Here is a 14,069-nt window from a genome sequence, read left to right as displayed (position 1 = left end):
GATGGAAATCATGGAATTTGAGATCTGTAGATGTTCCTTTTGTAACATAAAGGTGCTCTTGCTAAATTTCCCCTGTATTTATTCATTGCTCTATAATTTTTTTTGGTGAATTAACCCGTAACAGATCAGAGATAAAGGAGTGTCTGCGTCAGTATGGGTTGGAACTTGGATCTACAAAAAAGATTTACACAACTAGGTTTTAAGTTCAGTCTAGTTTCTTTTCTGCCAAAAACAGAACGTAAATTTTTAAATGGTTCACTAAAGGGTTAGAACTAACCAATTGATTTAATTTTGGTCTTAACTTGTCTAAGCTTTTTTCAATGCCAGCCACTTAAGACTTAGTAAGGACCTTATATCCGAGTGATATTTTTGGTTGAATGCAACTTTATTAGCTTGGTTTGAAGAAAGCTAACTTGGTGTATGACAGACGTATTAATGAATCTTTATGAACATGAGTTTGCTGAGTAGGACTGGAGCCCACTTTTTGCTGGGAAACCAGTTGAAGAGACATATGCTGCTCTGATATTATCATATTTGTGACCTGCTCAACTGTTCAACATGAAGCTTCGTAAGCTCAGTAATTTTTTTCAATTATAGTTCTTTGGTTCTTGTCGATATAATGCTGCTGATGTTTCTGAGAGGAAAGACCTAAGGGCACTGGATTTGCATCTGAAATCAATACTTTTCCTTGATTAAACCCCTCAAAACTGGCGAAATAAAAAATAATGTCCTACCCGAGAGAGGGTGCCAAAGCCAGCCCGGGGACCTTTGCATGAATTCTATGAATATATGTATTCTAGATGACATGAAAAAGTTAACTCCATATTCTAATACTCATTATGATAATATGAAAAGAATTTGGTAAATCTGAATTGTCTAGACATTTATAACATTTCACCGACTTCTAACATCATTCCCTTTTAGAATTGGTATTTTAATTTATAGCCAACGTTACATTCTTTTAATACCTTACCAAGAGGATGATTTGCTCTGAATTCTGTTAGTTTGGTCTCCAATCTGATACTCAAGTGAAATTAACTGACTTATTACAAGGAAAAGATCATTTCACAACACCTAAGGAGCTTCTTAAAGACATTTTGTAGATCCATAATTATGGCGGGTGAAAGTTTTGACTCTTTTGTCAGAATGAAGCAGTCAAGGGACGCGTCTATTTTGGCTCCAAAACAGCAGTACGAATTGACTAACACGCGTGTTAGTCGCGTGTTTTACACCGTCGGTTTTGTAATAAACGGCTGCGATTGACTAACACATCGCTATCACGCTGTATGAAAGGTCTGTTTTGGAGCCAGAATAGCTTCAGCCGCAGTCAAGGGTGCCTCTTTTGTCAGAATGATTCAGTAAAGGATGACTCTTAATGCATTCATTTAATTAACTCCCTTCTTTTGAGCTGTCTAGCATAGATATAGAGACGTACAAAGAAGCAGCTGGCAAGATTAATCTGAAAGACATTGAAAAGTGACAGCATAATCTGTCTTGGAAAGATGTCGTTTTACATTCTTGGAAAGGTCTTTCATATTACATTTTTGGACTCAAAGTTGCAATGAGCTTCTCTCTTCAAACAGTTATGTTTTACTTCTATTACCTTTTGGATTTGTATTACCAGCAGTTGACACGGTACTCATGCCACAAACTCTTCTTTAATATCAGATTCTAACAGACTCCAGTAAGAATACAAGTCTTCTTAAAGTCTGCTAATACTCTTCAACAGTAATTAGTAGTGCTGCACTGTAATGATGAAAAGATTGACATTTTTTTAAATTTATGCTGCTACTTTCAGCATCATAAATTGATCCGAGACATTGATGCAAAATTCTACACAATCAAAATCAGAAACAACAACAATAATCCACCTTGTATTGCTTTTGATATTTATACTAAGATACATACACAGAATATGCACAACTTGTAGCCTTGTCTATTTGAGAAGAAGCACCAAAATGATGATTAGCTAGAATAATTTAAATTTCATGGGATAACTGCAATATGGCAGCCCACAGAACGCAATTCCCAGGAAACCAAAGAAAATGTAAAACAAAATCACTGACATAGAAAAAACCAACAGTGTTAGTTTAAGCTCAGAAATTGTGCTATTAGGGAATAAACAAGGGACTTACAGTCAAATGAAAAGGTCGTTGTCCTATTGGGTGATTGCACTCCAAGAATTCTCCAAGTCAATTAGGAACTGGAAAAGTCACTTCTATGATGGCGCTATAATGTAAAAGGTATTGATTGAGTAAGAATTTAGAACCTACCAAGCAGATAAGGTTAACCCCGCCTCTTATGAGGTTTTGGAGCCCTTGAAACAACAGCAGTACCTCTGTTGATGGGCGAGTTTTTCAAACTTCCTATACCCGAAAGATAAATGCCTTTTATCTCCAAGGATAATTTATGACTAGTTAATCTATTACTAAAAATGGAAAGAAAGTTTGCCACCAGCATCAAAACCAGTAGTGCTGCTTCTTCCCTAATATGTTTGAGCCAGAGATTACAAATCCCTGTGACTGGTCCCTGTCTTAAAGATGAAGATCAATTTCAAAAGCCCATAATGTTAGCATGATCTTGCTCTGTTTCTACATTCTAGTGCGGTTCGACAGCTAGCATTAATGCTCTGAATGTTGTGAACATCTTCTTTCATCTAAAGAGATAAAAACAGCAGCTTACACAACATTAACTAAAAATTATATGTTTGAAGTTTTAAGTATGCAAATTTGTGTGCTTGAATAACAAATCACCCAAACAGGCATAAACGGCATATTCATTGGAAAATGCTTGTAAACAGAATATATAAAGATCAAATAGAGATGAAACTAAAATACAACCCCAATAAAAATGTACAAAGATTTATAATGCTGTCATCGATATACCTTATTATCACCAAGAAGGTGAATTGGAACTGCTGACAACTTTCTAGAGTTCCTGCTAGCATCGTTTACCTCCTATTATTCTTTCCTGTTATACATCAGTTCCACCTTAAATGATCACAGTATTCATACCCAAAGCTATTATCAAAAAACATAGCAAAAAATTTCTGCTCGTGATTCCACCAATCATAGGACCTCGATAATATAGAAGTCATTCCAATTCATTACCAATACCCATCTAGAATGGGGTAAAAAACCTCAGTGGAATAAGGGAAAAGTGTCACTAATAACTCCCAAAATCAAATGCCCTGAAAAACATTAATGGGTATTAAGAATCCTAGCCTTCCTATGAAAAGATTTTTTCCTCAACCTTGTTCTTCTAATGTCAAGTTTATTTCCTTTACTGAAAAACTGTTTGACCTCCTTCTCCTTCATCGCATTATTCCGGTTTACTTTATGTTGTGTTTGCTTCAGCTGATGCAAGCTTCTGTGATTATATACTGAGAAAGTTTGCAGTAACTCCTCTTTGCTTCCAATGAGTATGTTTGCAGGCTTTGGCTCCTTAACATAGTTGATCAGTCCGGCATTTTCTGGAACAGAACCTGCTTCATTGTTATTATTAGTGTTATGCAATAAGTACAGAACACATAAAATATGTTTAAGGGATAAAGGAATAGCATAACAGGACATCTACATTCTAACTATTACCTCTGTGCATTCACCTAAAATACACTATTCAATATTACTATCTATACCCGAAACAATAACAGAAGAGAGGCATTAATGAGATTGCTACCATGAAAACTCACAGAATAAATAAAATATAGTTATGGTATAAAAGAATGGAATAACAGAGATTCAACAATTTCTGTTACCTCTATAAATCCACTCAAATCACATTTTTCCCTGTCATTATCCTTGCCAAAACATTTTAGAGTAGAGCTGTATAGGATAAATGCATAGCACAACCCAGAACCAGCACTATTATTACTACTATCAAGAATACTCTCAAAATCGTGTTTTCTACTGTCAGTATGCATGCCCAAAACATTACTAAATCAGTTCTATTGTACAAATAACTGGAATAAGACACATTCTGCATCTTAATGCTTACAATGGGGTCACATTTCATAATCACTGTCCATAACCAAAACACAACTCGAGTGGTATTATATATACCAATGGCACGACACAGAACTCATATTTGCATTACTATCTATAGGAATGAACAGACCATCATTAACCCACCCAATAAATTAATAGTCTTTGAGGTTTACAGTATAAATGAATGACCAAATACATCGTGATTACCAGTATTGTTACAGACATAACAATATTCAAAAGGCATTAATGGCATAAGTAAATAATATAATCCACGAAAAAGCTTACCCTCATCTGGAGTGTAGGAGAAAACGTAAAGAATCAGAAGGCATGCTAACAGGAGCAGCGGAATAAGGTGGACTGCCTGCTCTGTACTGCAACCCAACTGGGATTTCTTATCAAAATCCTCTTCTCCCTCCGCTTCGGCCCGTTGTCTCTCTTCTGCGCGGACTCTTAAACCTAATTTACAGAGACCACCAGGCCCAGATCTATGCATTGCTATTCAAAATGAACACTTCGTAAAAGCTACAAGAATGCTTCATAGAAGGCAAAAGAACCTAACATCAAACTATTAAACAGGCCATCAATGCTAAAGATGCTGGAAGTGGGTTCCCATCAATGAAACAAACACCAAATGGGCCTCCACAAAACGTTAACTATTTCTTAGTTGATGCCATGACAAGACTTGGCGGAGAAGCTAAGTACAATGATGAATGAAAAAATCAATGAATGCACCCAATGTAGATCATTTCGCCCTTGATCTATGCTACTATAAGCCCACATTGTCAATGTATTAGCCTTTAATGCCCAGAATCTGGAACGAAAGGTGCAGGGACCATTTGAGCATACAGACACCTACCAAATGTGCCCTATTAAAACTTCCAATGTACTTCATTTTCAATTGTGGTTTTTCCATTATATTTCCAGCTGGGTGTGACTCTCTTTCAGTTTAGCTTGCTGGGGTTTTGAGTGTGACCTCATGTGACATTATGTGCTGCCCACTTGCTGTGCCTTATCTGCTTAGTGGGCATTGTATATATCGACACTTGTGCATGTCTAAAGCCTTTCTGGCAATGTGTTAGAGCTTTCATTATTTGTCCTTGCAATCTTAATCTCTGGTTTGTGACGATTGAGACCCGATACTGTTGGCGGGTTTTATCTTTATCGAGCTTTATGTTCAATGTTCCAGCTGGCAGGGAGCACTTCCGCCACATATACTGCAGGATCTATTCATTTCTTAATTCAAGCACAAGTGGACACGATTGCTATAATATCTACCTTATCCAAGCAATCTACTGTTATTTTCTTGTCCTATTCCCCCTAAGGTCCACAACTCGGGATAGATATATGAACTAACTGCATGGACCCCTAAAAGAGAATTAGCCAGCTGGGTGTGTTGGCCGATTCGTAGAGAAAGAATCATGTGATAAAGGCATCCTAAGTAGAAAAGAACAAGCCCATTGTGCTTTACTTGATTGTAAAGCAATTCACATTCTAGAAGGCACTGTACTCTTATATGCGCATCCTAGGTAAGTATGACGGGTTAACTACCTAAATTTTTAGGTCAACGTTCTTGTAAGAAAATTCCATGGTTCTTTGGTCCTTAAGCGGGGGACTAAACCATAACCTACAAAATTTCATACTTCTATATATATATGGAAAAATGCATAATGTAGAGGAGAAAACAATAACATGATGGAGGCAAAGTTAGAAATCTTCTTAGTTCTAAGGTAAATTTGTTATTCGCTTTTAATTATATTTAGTTAATTATGTCTAATAGTTTAATGGTGAAAATGATATAACTACTCTATTTTGATAAGACTAATGGGTTGGGGGCATGGTTTGATTGGTGAGAGCTTCATCTAGTAGGCACAAAGTCACAGATTAGTAGAATTCGCTCTGGAGTTGATTTTTTGAAAAATTTCGAAAAAATCAATAACACTAGTTTAATAACCCAATTTTGGAGCCAATTTAGCTGCGTCCCAATCTCCACTAGTCCATGTGGTATCAGATGCCAATGTCACTGACCATGTTCAATTTATAGGGGGTCACCTTATTCTTATAGTCTAAAAAAAGACTAGTTATTTATGTATGTTAAAGACAATTTTTAATGAATGATTGTTGTTAGGTGTCAAGATAGGGATGATGGTATGGAGATCGATATATAAGATTTTAATATCTACACCATTGTAGACGTCTAAAATTAATTAAATTAAATATTTAATTAATTTATCCTTTCTACATAGTTAATCAACTTAATTATGTTATATTTTATTCTTCTCATAATTAATTTAATTTAATTTAATTAATACTGTCACTATAGTCCATAAATCAATTATTCCCTATTCTTCTAAAGTCCTCAAATTAATTATTTTTTTCTAAAGTCCCTTTAGTTAATTAATTAATTAACTAAATCATGTGATTCCTACAAATCACTTTCCTCCAATCCTCACTTAGCCTAATTAATTCTTCTAGAAGCTCACTTAACATTATTTCCTAATTTTTAATTCCTCCACTCATTCTCTCTCCTCTTGTCAAATCCTTCTAACTTGTCTGCTTGTCTTCTAATCCCTTATTAATTTTCCTAATCATCCTCTCTAATCATTTGCTAGTGGCTAATCATAAAGATTAGCCACAAAGTCAACCAATTGCCATAAATGGCTTGTCCCCTCTCAACCTCCAACCTTAAATTCACCAAATTTGGTCATTTCAAGGATTTTAAATTTTCTCATTCTCCCACACACTCTTATCTTCCCAAGGAATTTTTAATTCCTTTTCCCATTTCTTTTCCCCATGCACCTCATTACTTACGAATTTGTAATTCCCTTGTCCTCTCCCAAGGAATTTTTAATTCCATTTTGTCTTCCTAATGTACTTGAAGATCTCTTCCTCATGTACATTGTGGGTGGAGACAAGAAATGCCTTTATGGCAAATCTCTTAGTCTCCACACCATGTCCCTTCAATCCATGTCCCCACCTTCCTTCAATATCTACCCTTGATCTACTTTCAATCTCAATCGTCCATTCATCCCTCTTCAAATCTATAAATTGGGGTCTCCTCTCCTTCATTTATCATCTCATTTTCAAGTAATCATATGCTACCACTATAACTTTTGAATCCATCCCTTGAACATCCATACTATATCCAAATAGTAATCAAATCCATAATCACTCCCTATCCATTTGCATTCACTCATCCATTCATACTCTCACTAGTTGTCGTGCATTGGAGAGCAACCACAATCAATCAAAGGAGCACATCCAATCAAGTGGAGTAATTGGGCGCATTCCACTTCACCATTTGCTCAATCCGAAGGAGAAGGTGGAAGTAAGAAGGTATAATGGTTTAGTTTTTATGTCTTTTGATGCGTTATTTGATTTCTATCCATTACATCTTCTTTATCACTCTTTGACCCTCTTCATTTTGGCACGCTCGGTGGGACCCACGTCCCTAAAAACTAATCAAAATTTTGAGTTTTTATGGTTTTTAGCTCGCAGGTCCTGGTTCAACGCCTACATCTGCAAATCATTGCCTGGGTCGGGCTGTTTCAACGTCTCCGCCAAATATCAATGTCTGCACTTTGAATTTAAATTTTATGACCGCCATTTTTGGTAGGACTATACTTCCATGTCTCTGTCCCGCGCTAGTGTCTTTTGACACTTAGTTTTAGAGCTCGATTTTTCTTTTCTTTTCCCTAAAGTTTAAAAAGAATCAAAACAACACAAAATGGTTTAAAAAGAACAAAAACAATCTAGAATAGTTAGTTGATTTATGTTTTTGAGCAAAATAATTAAATTTTCAGGTTTTTGGCGCATCAACACCTACGTAGACGGCTGACGTCTGCACACTGCTTCAATGTTTGCGTTGAGGTAGAAAAAGCCCACTTAAAAAAATTTAATTTCAAATTTCAAATTTTTGAATTTCAAGTAGTTGTATAGCATTTAATTTCCCCACTTCAACGTTTTCACAGACGCTTAATGTTTGTGCGTAGGATTAACGTCTATGTCGTAGGTAGTTTTAAATTCAAATTTTGAAAATTTTTCATTTTTTTCATTTTTTCCGCTTTCTGTTGGTAGGTTGTGCGCAGATAGTTTCAGTGTCTGCGCAAACATTTCGACGTTTGTGCAGGCATTTTGGTGTCTACGCCTATGGTTCAGCGTTTGTGCTGTAACCTTAGAGCTTTTGTGTTACTAATCATATTTTCAATTTTTGCAGGTTTCCCCGTTGGTCCAAGATCAAAATCTGAGACTACTAACAGTTGTTTGCAACCCCGCTTGTCAAAGATCAATTTTCTCACTAGCTTAGTTTCTTTTTTGCATCTTAGTGTAGAAAACCTTTGCATGTGGGATTAAAATTAACTAGTGTCTTATGTGTCTTGTGCGCTTGCACACATGTTTGAGTGGACCCACCATTCTACTTGAGTATCCTCTCCCCTCGTCTTCGCATATCTTGGGTGTAAGAGAAAGAGCAATGAACAACACCCACTTTTTATTTTTGTAGAGAGGGGTATTTTTGATTGGGGATTTTATCACCCCACAAGAATACTTCGAATTGGGACACGTTGAGGATATCAACTCTCTCGACGCGATCTCGATGGCATTTTTTTCAAGCCGCTATATGTTGGCATTATTGTCATTGATGTCAGCAAGTGTTGCAGGGATGACTTGAGGATGCAGAGAAACAACAAGTGTTGCATGTTCAAGTTGAGTCATTAGAACAAGCTTGTACAGACGGTATAACCTCCAAGAGTTAATTTGATAGTGTTAGTTGTTTCGATGGATGTGCATTTTGGAATAGATATGCCAATGAAGATTGTCACCATGGAGTTTGGTCATCAAAATAACATATGTCGATATGGTGAAGGACTGTGGATATGCAATTTTAGATTAACTGTGTCGATGCATATTCAGGTTGGGTCATCAAAATAGGTTATTTTGACAAGTTAGTATCCACTAGAAGAGTCGGATGTCGGTTCATCATCAGAATCAGTCACACCTTCCTCATCTGCTATGTAGCATGATTTGTCTCTGTTTTTCCTATACTTATACTTGTTCTGATCTAGGGTTAGGCTTAAAAGATCTTCTAGCTCTCTCTTCAAATCTTGAATTCCTTTCAGGATATCTAGATGAAAAATGACCTATCTTATTACATGCAAAACATTTATAAGGTGTTTTTCCTTCATACTTACTTCCTACTGGTCCTTTAGGTACTCTTCTACCAAATAGGGCTTCAAGTTGCTCAAATTCTTCATCTTCCCTCTTCATATCATCCAATTCCTTTGCATATAAATCTTTCCAATCTTTCTTACTAGTTGATGATGCAAATGCATGAAAAGCAGGTTCAGACTTCATAGCTCCAGAAGGTCCAAATTCTTCAAGCTCAAAAGCAAATAATTTCCCAACTAAGGTATCTTTGTTGACAGAAGTATTAGCCATTGTTCTTAATTCATTTATTGTAGTAGCCTTCATCTTGTAAGTCGATGGCAAAGCTCTCAGAACTTTAGAAACTATTTCATCTTCACTTAGAGTTCCACCACAACATTGAATTCCCATAACAATCTCGTTTACCCTTTCCATGAATGCAGTAATCCTTTCATCTTCTTCTATCTTCAAGTTTTCATATCTCACCCGGTAACCATCAAGTTTAGCAATCTTCATAGTAGGGTCACCATCATTAAGAGTCTCCAACTTATCCCATATAGCCTTTGCAGATGATTTATCAGTTAATCCCAATATTTGTTGATCAAAAAGTGCACACAAGAGGGCTTCTCTTTCTCTACAATCTTTCTCAAGCTCCTTATCCAAGTTTGTCGGAGGAGTGTTGCTAGATGCTAGATTATGAGGTGTAACACCATTCTCTGTGATCTCCCAAATCTTCTTGCCAAGACATCTCAGATGAGTCTCCATCTGAATCTTTCATACTCTGTAATTTATTCCATCAAGCCTAGGAATATCTCTCTGAAAGATAGCTCCAGATGAACTAGATGAACTTGAACTGTTAGTCGCCATAGGATCTTCCTCAAGCAGTTAAGCTTCTACAAAGAGGACCGGAGCTCTGATACCAATTGTTAGACAGTTCAAATAACTAGAAGACAACTGAGAGGGGGGGTGAATCAGTTGTCTCAGATTACTGGAATATTAAGCAATTAAAACTTTAATACCATAACCCAAAACATCAATACCAGAATGATTAAACCAATTACCGAAATACCAGATAAACCAATTAAGCATAAATAACAATCAAAGAATAAATACCATCCACATGACACCAAGATTTGTACGTGGAAAACCCGATAAAGGGAAAAACTATTGTGGGAAGCCTACCCACAGTCAGATATTACTTCTGCAGTAAGTATGTGAATTACAATTGAGGGGCTTGCACTTGCAGGAAGGTCAACAGCCTAGAGCGCATTTCTCATCACAAAAGGAGTATCATTGACTACGTAGAAATCCAGACTACAATCCAGAAGAATGAATGAACTGCAAAGATTGCATCTCCTATGCTTGAACACAGTTCTGGTCAAGCTCAATACTGGAGGACTAAATACTCTTACATAAACCCAACTCGATCTCCAATGATCGACCAAACCCTCTGCCTGAATGATTATTACATTATTCACTCATTACATATCCAACCTCACCTATATGATCTACAATGAGATCTTACATCATGTATATACAAACCCTCGACCATAAACAATTAGGTTGGCCACTAGACAATAAACCAATTACATAAACATGTCGGCCTAAGACCAAACAAATAATAACCAACCCATAAGACATCCCAGAAACACATCGAGAGGTCCAATCCGCATGTTACATTAAGTCAGTCCATAACCTAGATACACCAGGACCCAATTTAGGTCCATACATGCTAAAGCAATGATCTCCATCAACCAAGTCTTGAACATGATCACCATCAGCATCTTGAATCCATACCAGAAGCCGCACCAACACTACTTATGCATGTCATCAAAGATCTTCATCAAAGCTTTGTCGGTGAAACCCTCGCCGGAACCATAAACCAGGATTTCTAGCAAACAGGATATCATCCTATCACCAAATCAAAACCAATTGACTGAACATGAATTTGAGTAGCATGAATAAGCCAATTCCATAACCCAAACATACCAGAGCATACCAGATCATGCCGGATCCAATCCAACCAGAAACCAAACATCCTACTAGGACCAGAAGGATGTCGGTAAAGCATCCAAAATGGCTAGTGTTGACATCAATGACAAAATATCAATGCAACACATAATCAATTCCTCGAAATGGCCAATAGAATTTGGATGCAAAGGTTATTCCGGTAAGAGTTTAAGGTTACAGAACCAGAATAGTTAGAGCTTGAACCAGAACTCAATCAGGCATAGTAGATGCATTAAATGAGTTCAATTTTATGTTTTCTTATTCAAAGTGACTGTAGTCGGTGAGACTCCTTTGTGTTGAGTAGTGTGCTCTAGCCAGTAATCATTCTTGCATGTGCGGGCCCCCATATTATGTAATATCTTTTCATATGGCTAGTGGATTGATATCGTGGGTCACAAATCCCACCATGGTTTTTCCTCTTTGAGGTTTTCCACATATAAATTCTATGTGTTATGGTGTTTATTTGTGTGATTGGTTCATTGATTGCTTTACTTATTTTAATTATATATGTACCGGTTTACCGGTTGGTGAATGCATGTGATAATAAGGTTAAAATTGAACATTCTGACAGAACGTTGATTCACCCCCCCTCTCAGTGTTCTTGGATTCCAACATCCTGCACACATAATGGATCGAGGGCAGGAATCTTTCTTGTGACACCTCAAGGAGATTGCATCTCGAAGTCAACAAGATTGCCTTTGCATGTACCAACAACATTGCAGTGTATGAGGCTCTCATCACTGGACTTCACCTTGTCATACAATGGAAAATAAATGAGCTGCAAGTTCATGGTGACTCTCAACTTGTCATAAAGAAAGTAAATGATTAATATCAAACAAAAGATGGCAAGTTACTCCCCTATCATAGCATGGTAGAGGACCTCAAGCAACATTTCACTCTCATCTAGTTTGATCAGATTCCAAGAACGAACAATCATGTTGTTGATTCTATGGCTATAATCGGCTCCCTCATCCAAATGTCGGCTAATAGTCAGAAGTGTGAGTTCTTGCTTGAGCATCTCCTTATTCTGGCAAATGATGTCCCTAAGTCTGAAATGGTGTGTGTCCTTGTTGGTTCTGACTCCTCTTGGTATCAAGAAACCTTCTCTTACCTCTGAGACAACGTCATCCCACCCCACCTCACTAAAACCCAACAACAAACCTTCATCCATCATTGTACTCGCTACACTATCCTTGGTGACACCCTCTTTTTTAGGCATTTTGATAGATCCCTCCTAAGGTGTTTAGACAAAGAGGAGGTTGAACATGGGCACCATGCAATGTGCACGAAGGTATTTGTGGAGCACACTCAAGTGCCCCCACATTGGCTAAAAATATCTTGCACACATGATACTATTGGCCTACAATGGAAGAAGACACATACCATTATATGAAGAAATGTGTCCCTTATTAGAAAAATGGTGACAAAATACATACACCTTCCCAGGATCTACATCTATTTATTACACCTTGTCCCTTCTCTCAGTGGGCGCTCAATCTAATAGGGAAAATCCATCCCACTTCATCTAGTGGCCACAAGTTCATAATAACTGCCACTGAATACTTCACCAAATGGCGGAGGCCATACCCCTCACCTTCACCATTGGAAAGCAAATTTCTAAGTTCATCCCAAAATACCTCATTAGACGATATGGAATTACAAAAGCAATCATCATAGATAATGGTAAACCATTCAAGAATCAGGATGTCAAAGAACTTTGTCAGAAATTTGGCATTCAACACCACTTTTCCACTCCATACTACCCACAAGGTAATGGTCAAGTCGAGGCTTCAAATACAACCCTCATCAAAATCCTCAAACAGATAGTCAATGAAGTTGGACGTGATTGGCACTTGCAACTCCACCCTATCCTCTAGGCCTACCACACAAGTATCTGCATAGCCACAGGAACCACCCCATACTCCCTATCCTTTGTCTCTAAAGATATCCTACCCCTTGAGATCAAGATCCCCTCACTAAGTGTTTCACTATAGAACATCCTCCCTGATGAGGAATACATAGTCATCGAGATACAAGAGCTTTAACTATTGGATGAAAGACACCTCAAAGCCTTAAATCACCTCCGGGTATATTAGAACCGTCTATGGTTGAGTTATAAAAAGAAGTTTTGAACCTGGGAATTTGACATTGGTGATCTTGTGCTTATGGAAAATCAGAGAAATCTATAGGACCGTGAAAAGAAAGGCAAGTTTGAGCCTAATTGGCTTGGAACATATGTGATCACTGCAAAATATGGATCAAGTGCTTATCAATTGGCCACTCTGAAAGGTGAACCCTTAGATGAGCCTATGAACATCATGCACCTAAAGCGCTTTTATGCCTAGTCCTTAGAGATCAACAGTTTTTGAAATCAAAAAATCAAAAAAATCAAAATAGCAAGAAACATACAAAAAAAAGGATAAAAATGAAAAAAGTAAAGAAAAATCAATTCATCCATTAGTGAAAACCACTTTTTGGTGCTACGGGCAAGTACCTTGGTGAAAACCTAGTTTCAAGCATCAAGTTAAATAAGCCAGATCGATCGTCTACTCAAACAAACTCACTTTTCAGGGTTGAGACTTGTAGAACCCCCCCAGTCTCATGGTTTTGCCACTTTTATAATGTTCACGTGCAAATTCCACTTTACACCATACCCTTTCTCACCACCCACCCACCTAGTATCCATATTCCATAAATCAAATAATCGACATGCATCTCACAAGCACTCACCCGTGGAGACGATCAATTTAAATGTGTGAAATTAATTAACATGACTCAAATAGTCAGATTCGTTGTTTCAAATTCTCTAACGTGACATGAGTCATCCCGTGATCCTTCATTACCCCCCATTTCCCCTCGTTTCCTCCTACCCACCCACTCGATATCCATATTTCATAAATCGAATAATCTGGCATGCTACTTTCTTCCTACCCA

General features: G+C 37.3%; 1 protein-coding gene across 2 annotated transcripts; it reads right to left on the bottom strand.

Moving 5' to 3' along the window:
- Positions 1-2,775: 2,775 nt before the first annotated feature.
- Positions 2,776-5,055, bottom strand: LOC131060642 (uncharacterized). Of its 2 annotated transcripts, none has more exons than XM_057993954.2 (2): positions 4,272-5,055; positions 2,776-3,472 (listed from the first exon to the last, which is right to left on the bottom strand). In XM_057993954.2, the coding sequence occupies exons 1-2, from the start codon at positions 4,477-4,479 to the stop codon at positions 3,201-3,203; spliced, it is 480 nt and encodes a 159-aa protein (XP_057849937.1). In that variant the 5' UTR covers positions 4,480-5,055; the 3' UTR covers positions 2,776-3,200. The 2 variants fall into 2 exon arrangements, with proteins under 2 accessions (XP_057849937.1, XP_057849935.1); XM_057993952.2 differs by having other exon boundaries at positions 2,776-3,484; positions 4,272-5,017.
- Positions 5,056-14,069: the final 9,014 nt, after the last annotated feature.

The sequence above is a fragment of the Cryptomeria japonica genome, chromosome 3 (genome assembly GCF_030272615.1).
Source record: "Cryptomeria japonica chromosome 3, Sugi_1.0, whole genome shotgun sequence".
NCBI lineage: Eukaryota > Viridiplantae > Streptophyta > Pinopsida > Cupressales > Cupressaceae > Cryptomeria > Cryptomeria japonica.
This window is presented reverse-complemented; position numbering and strand designations above follow the sequence as displayed.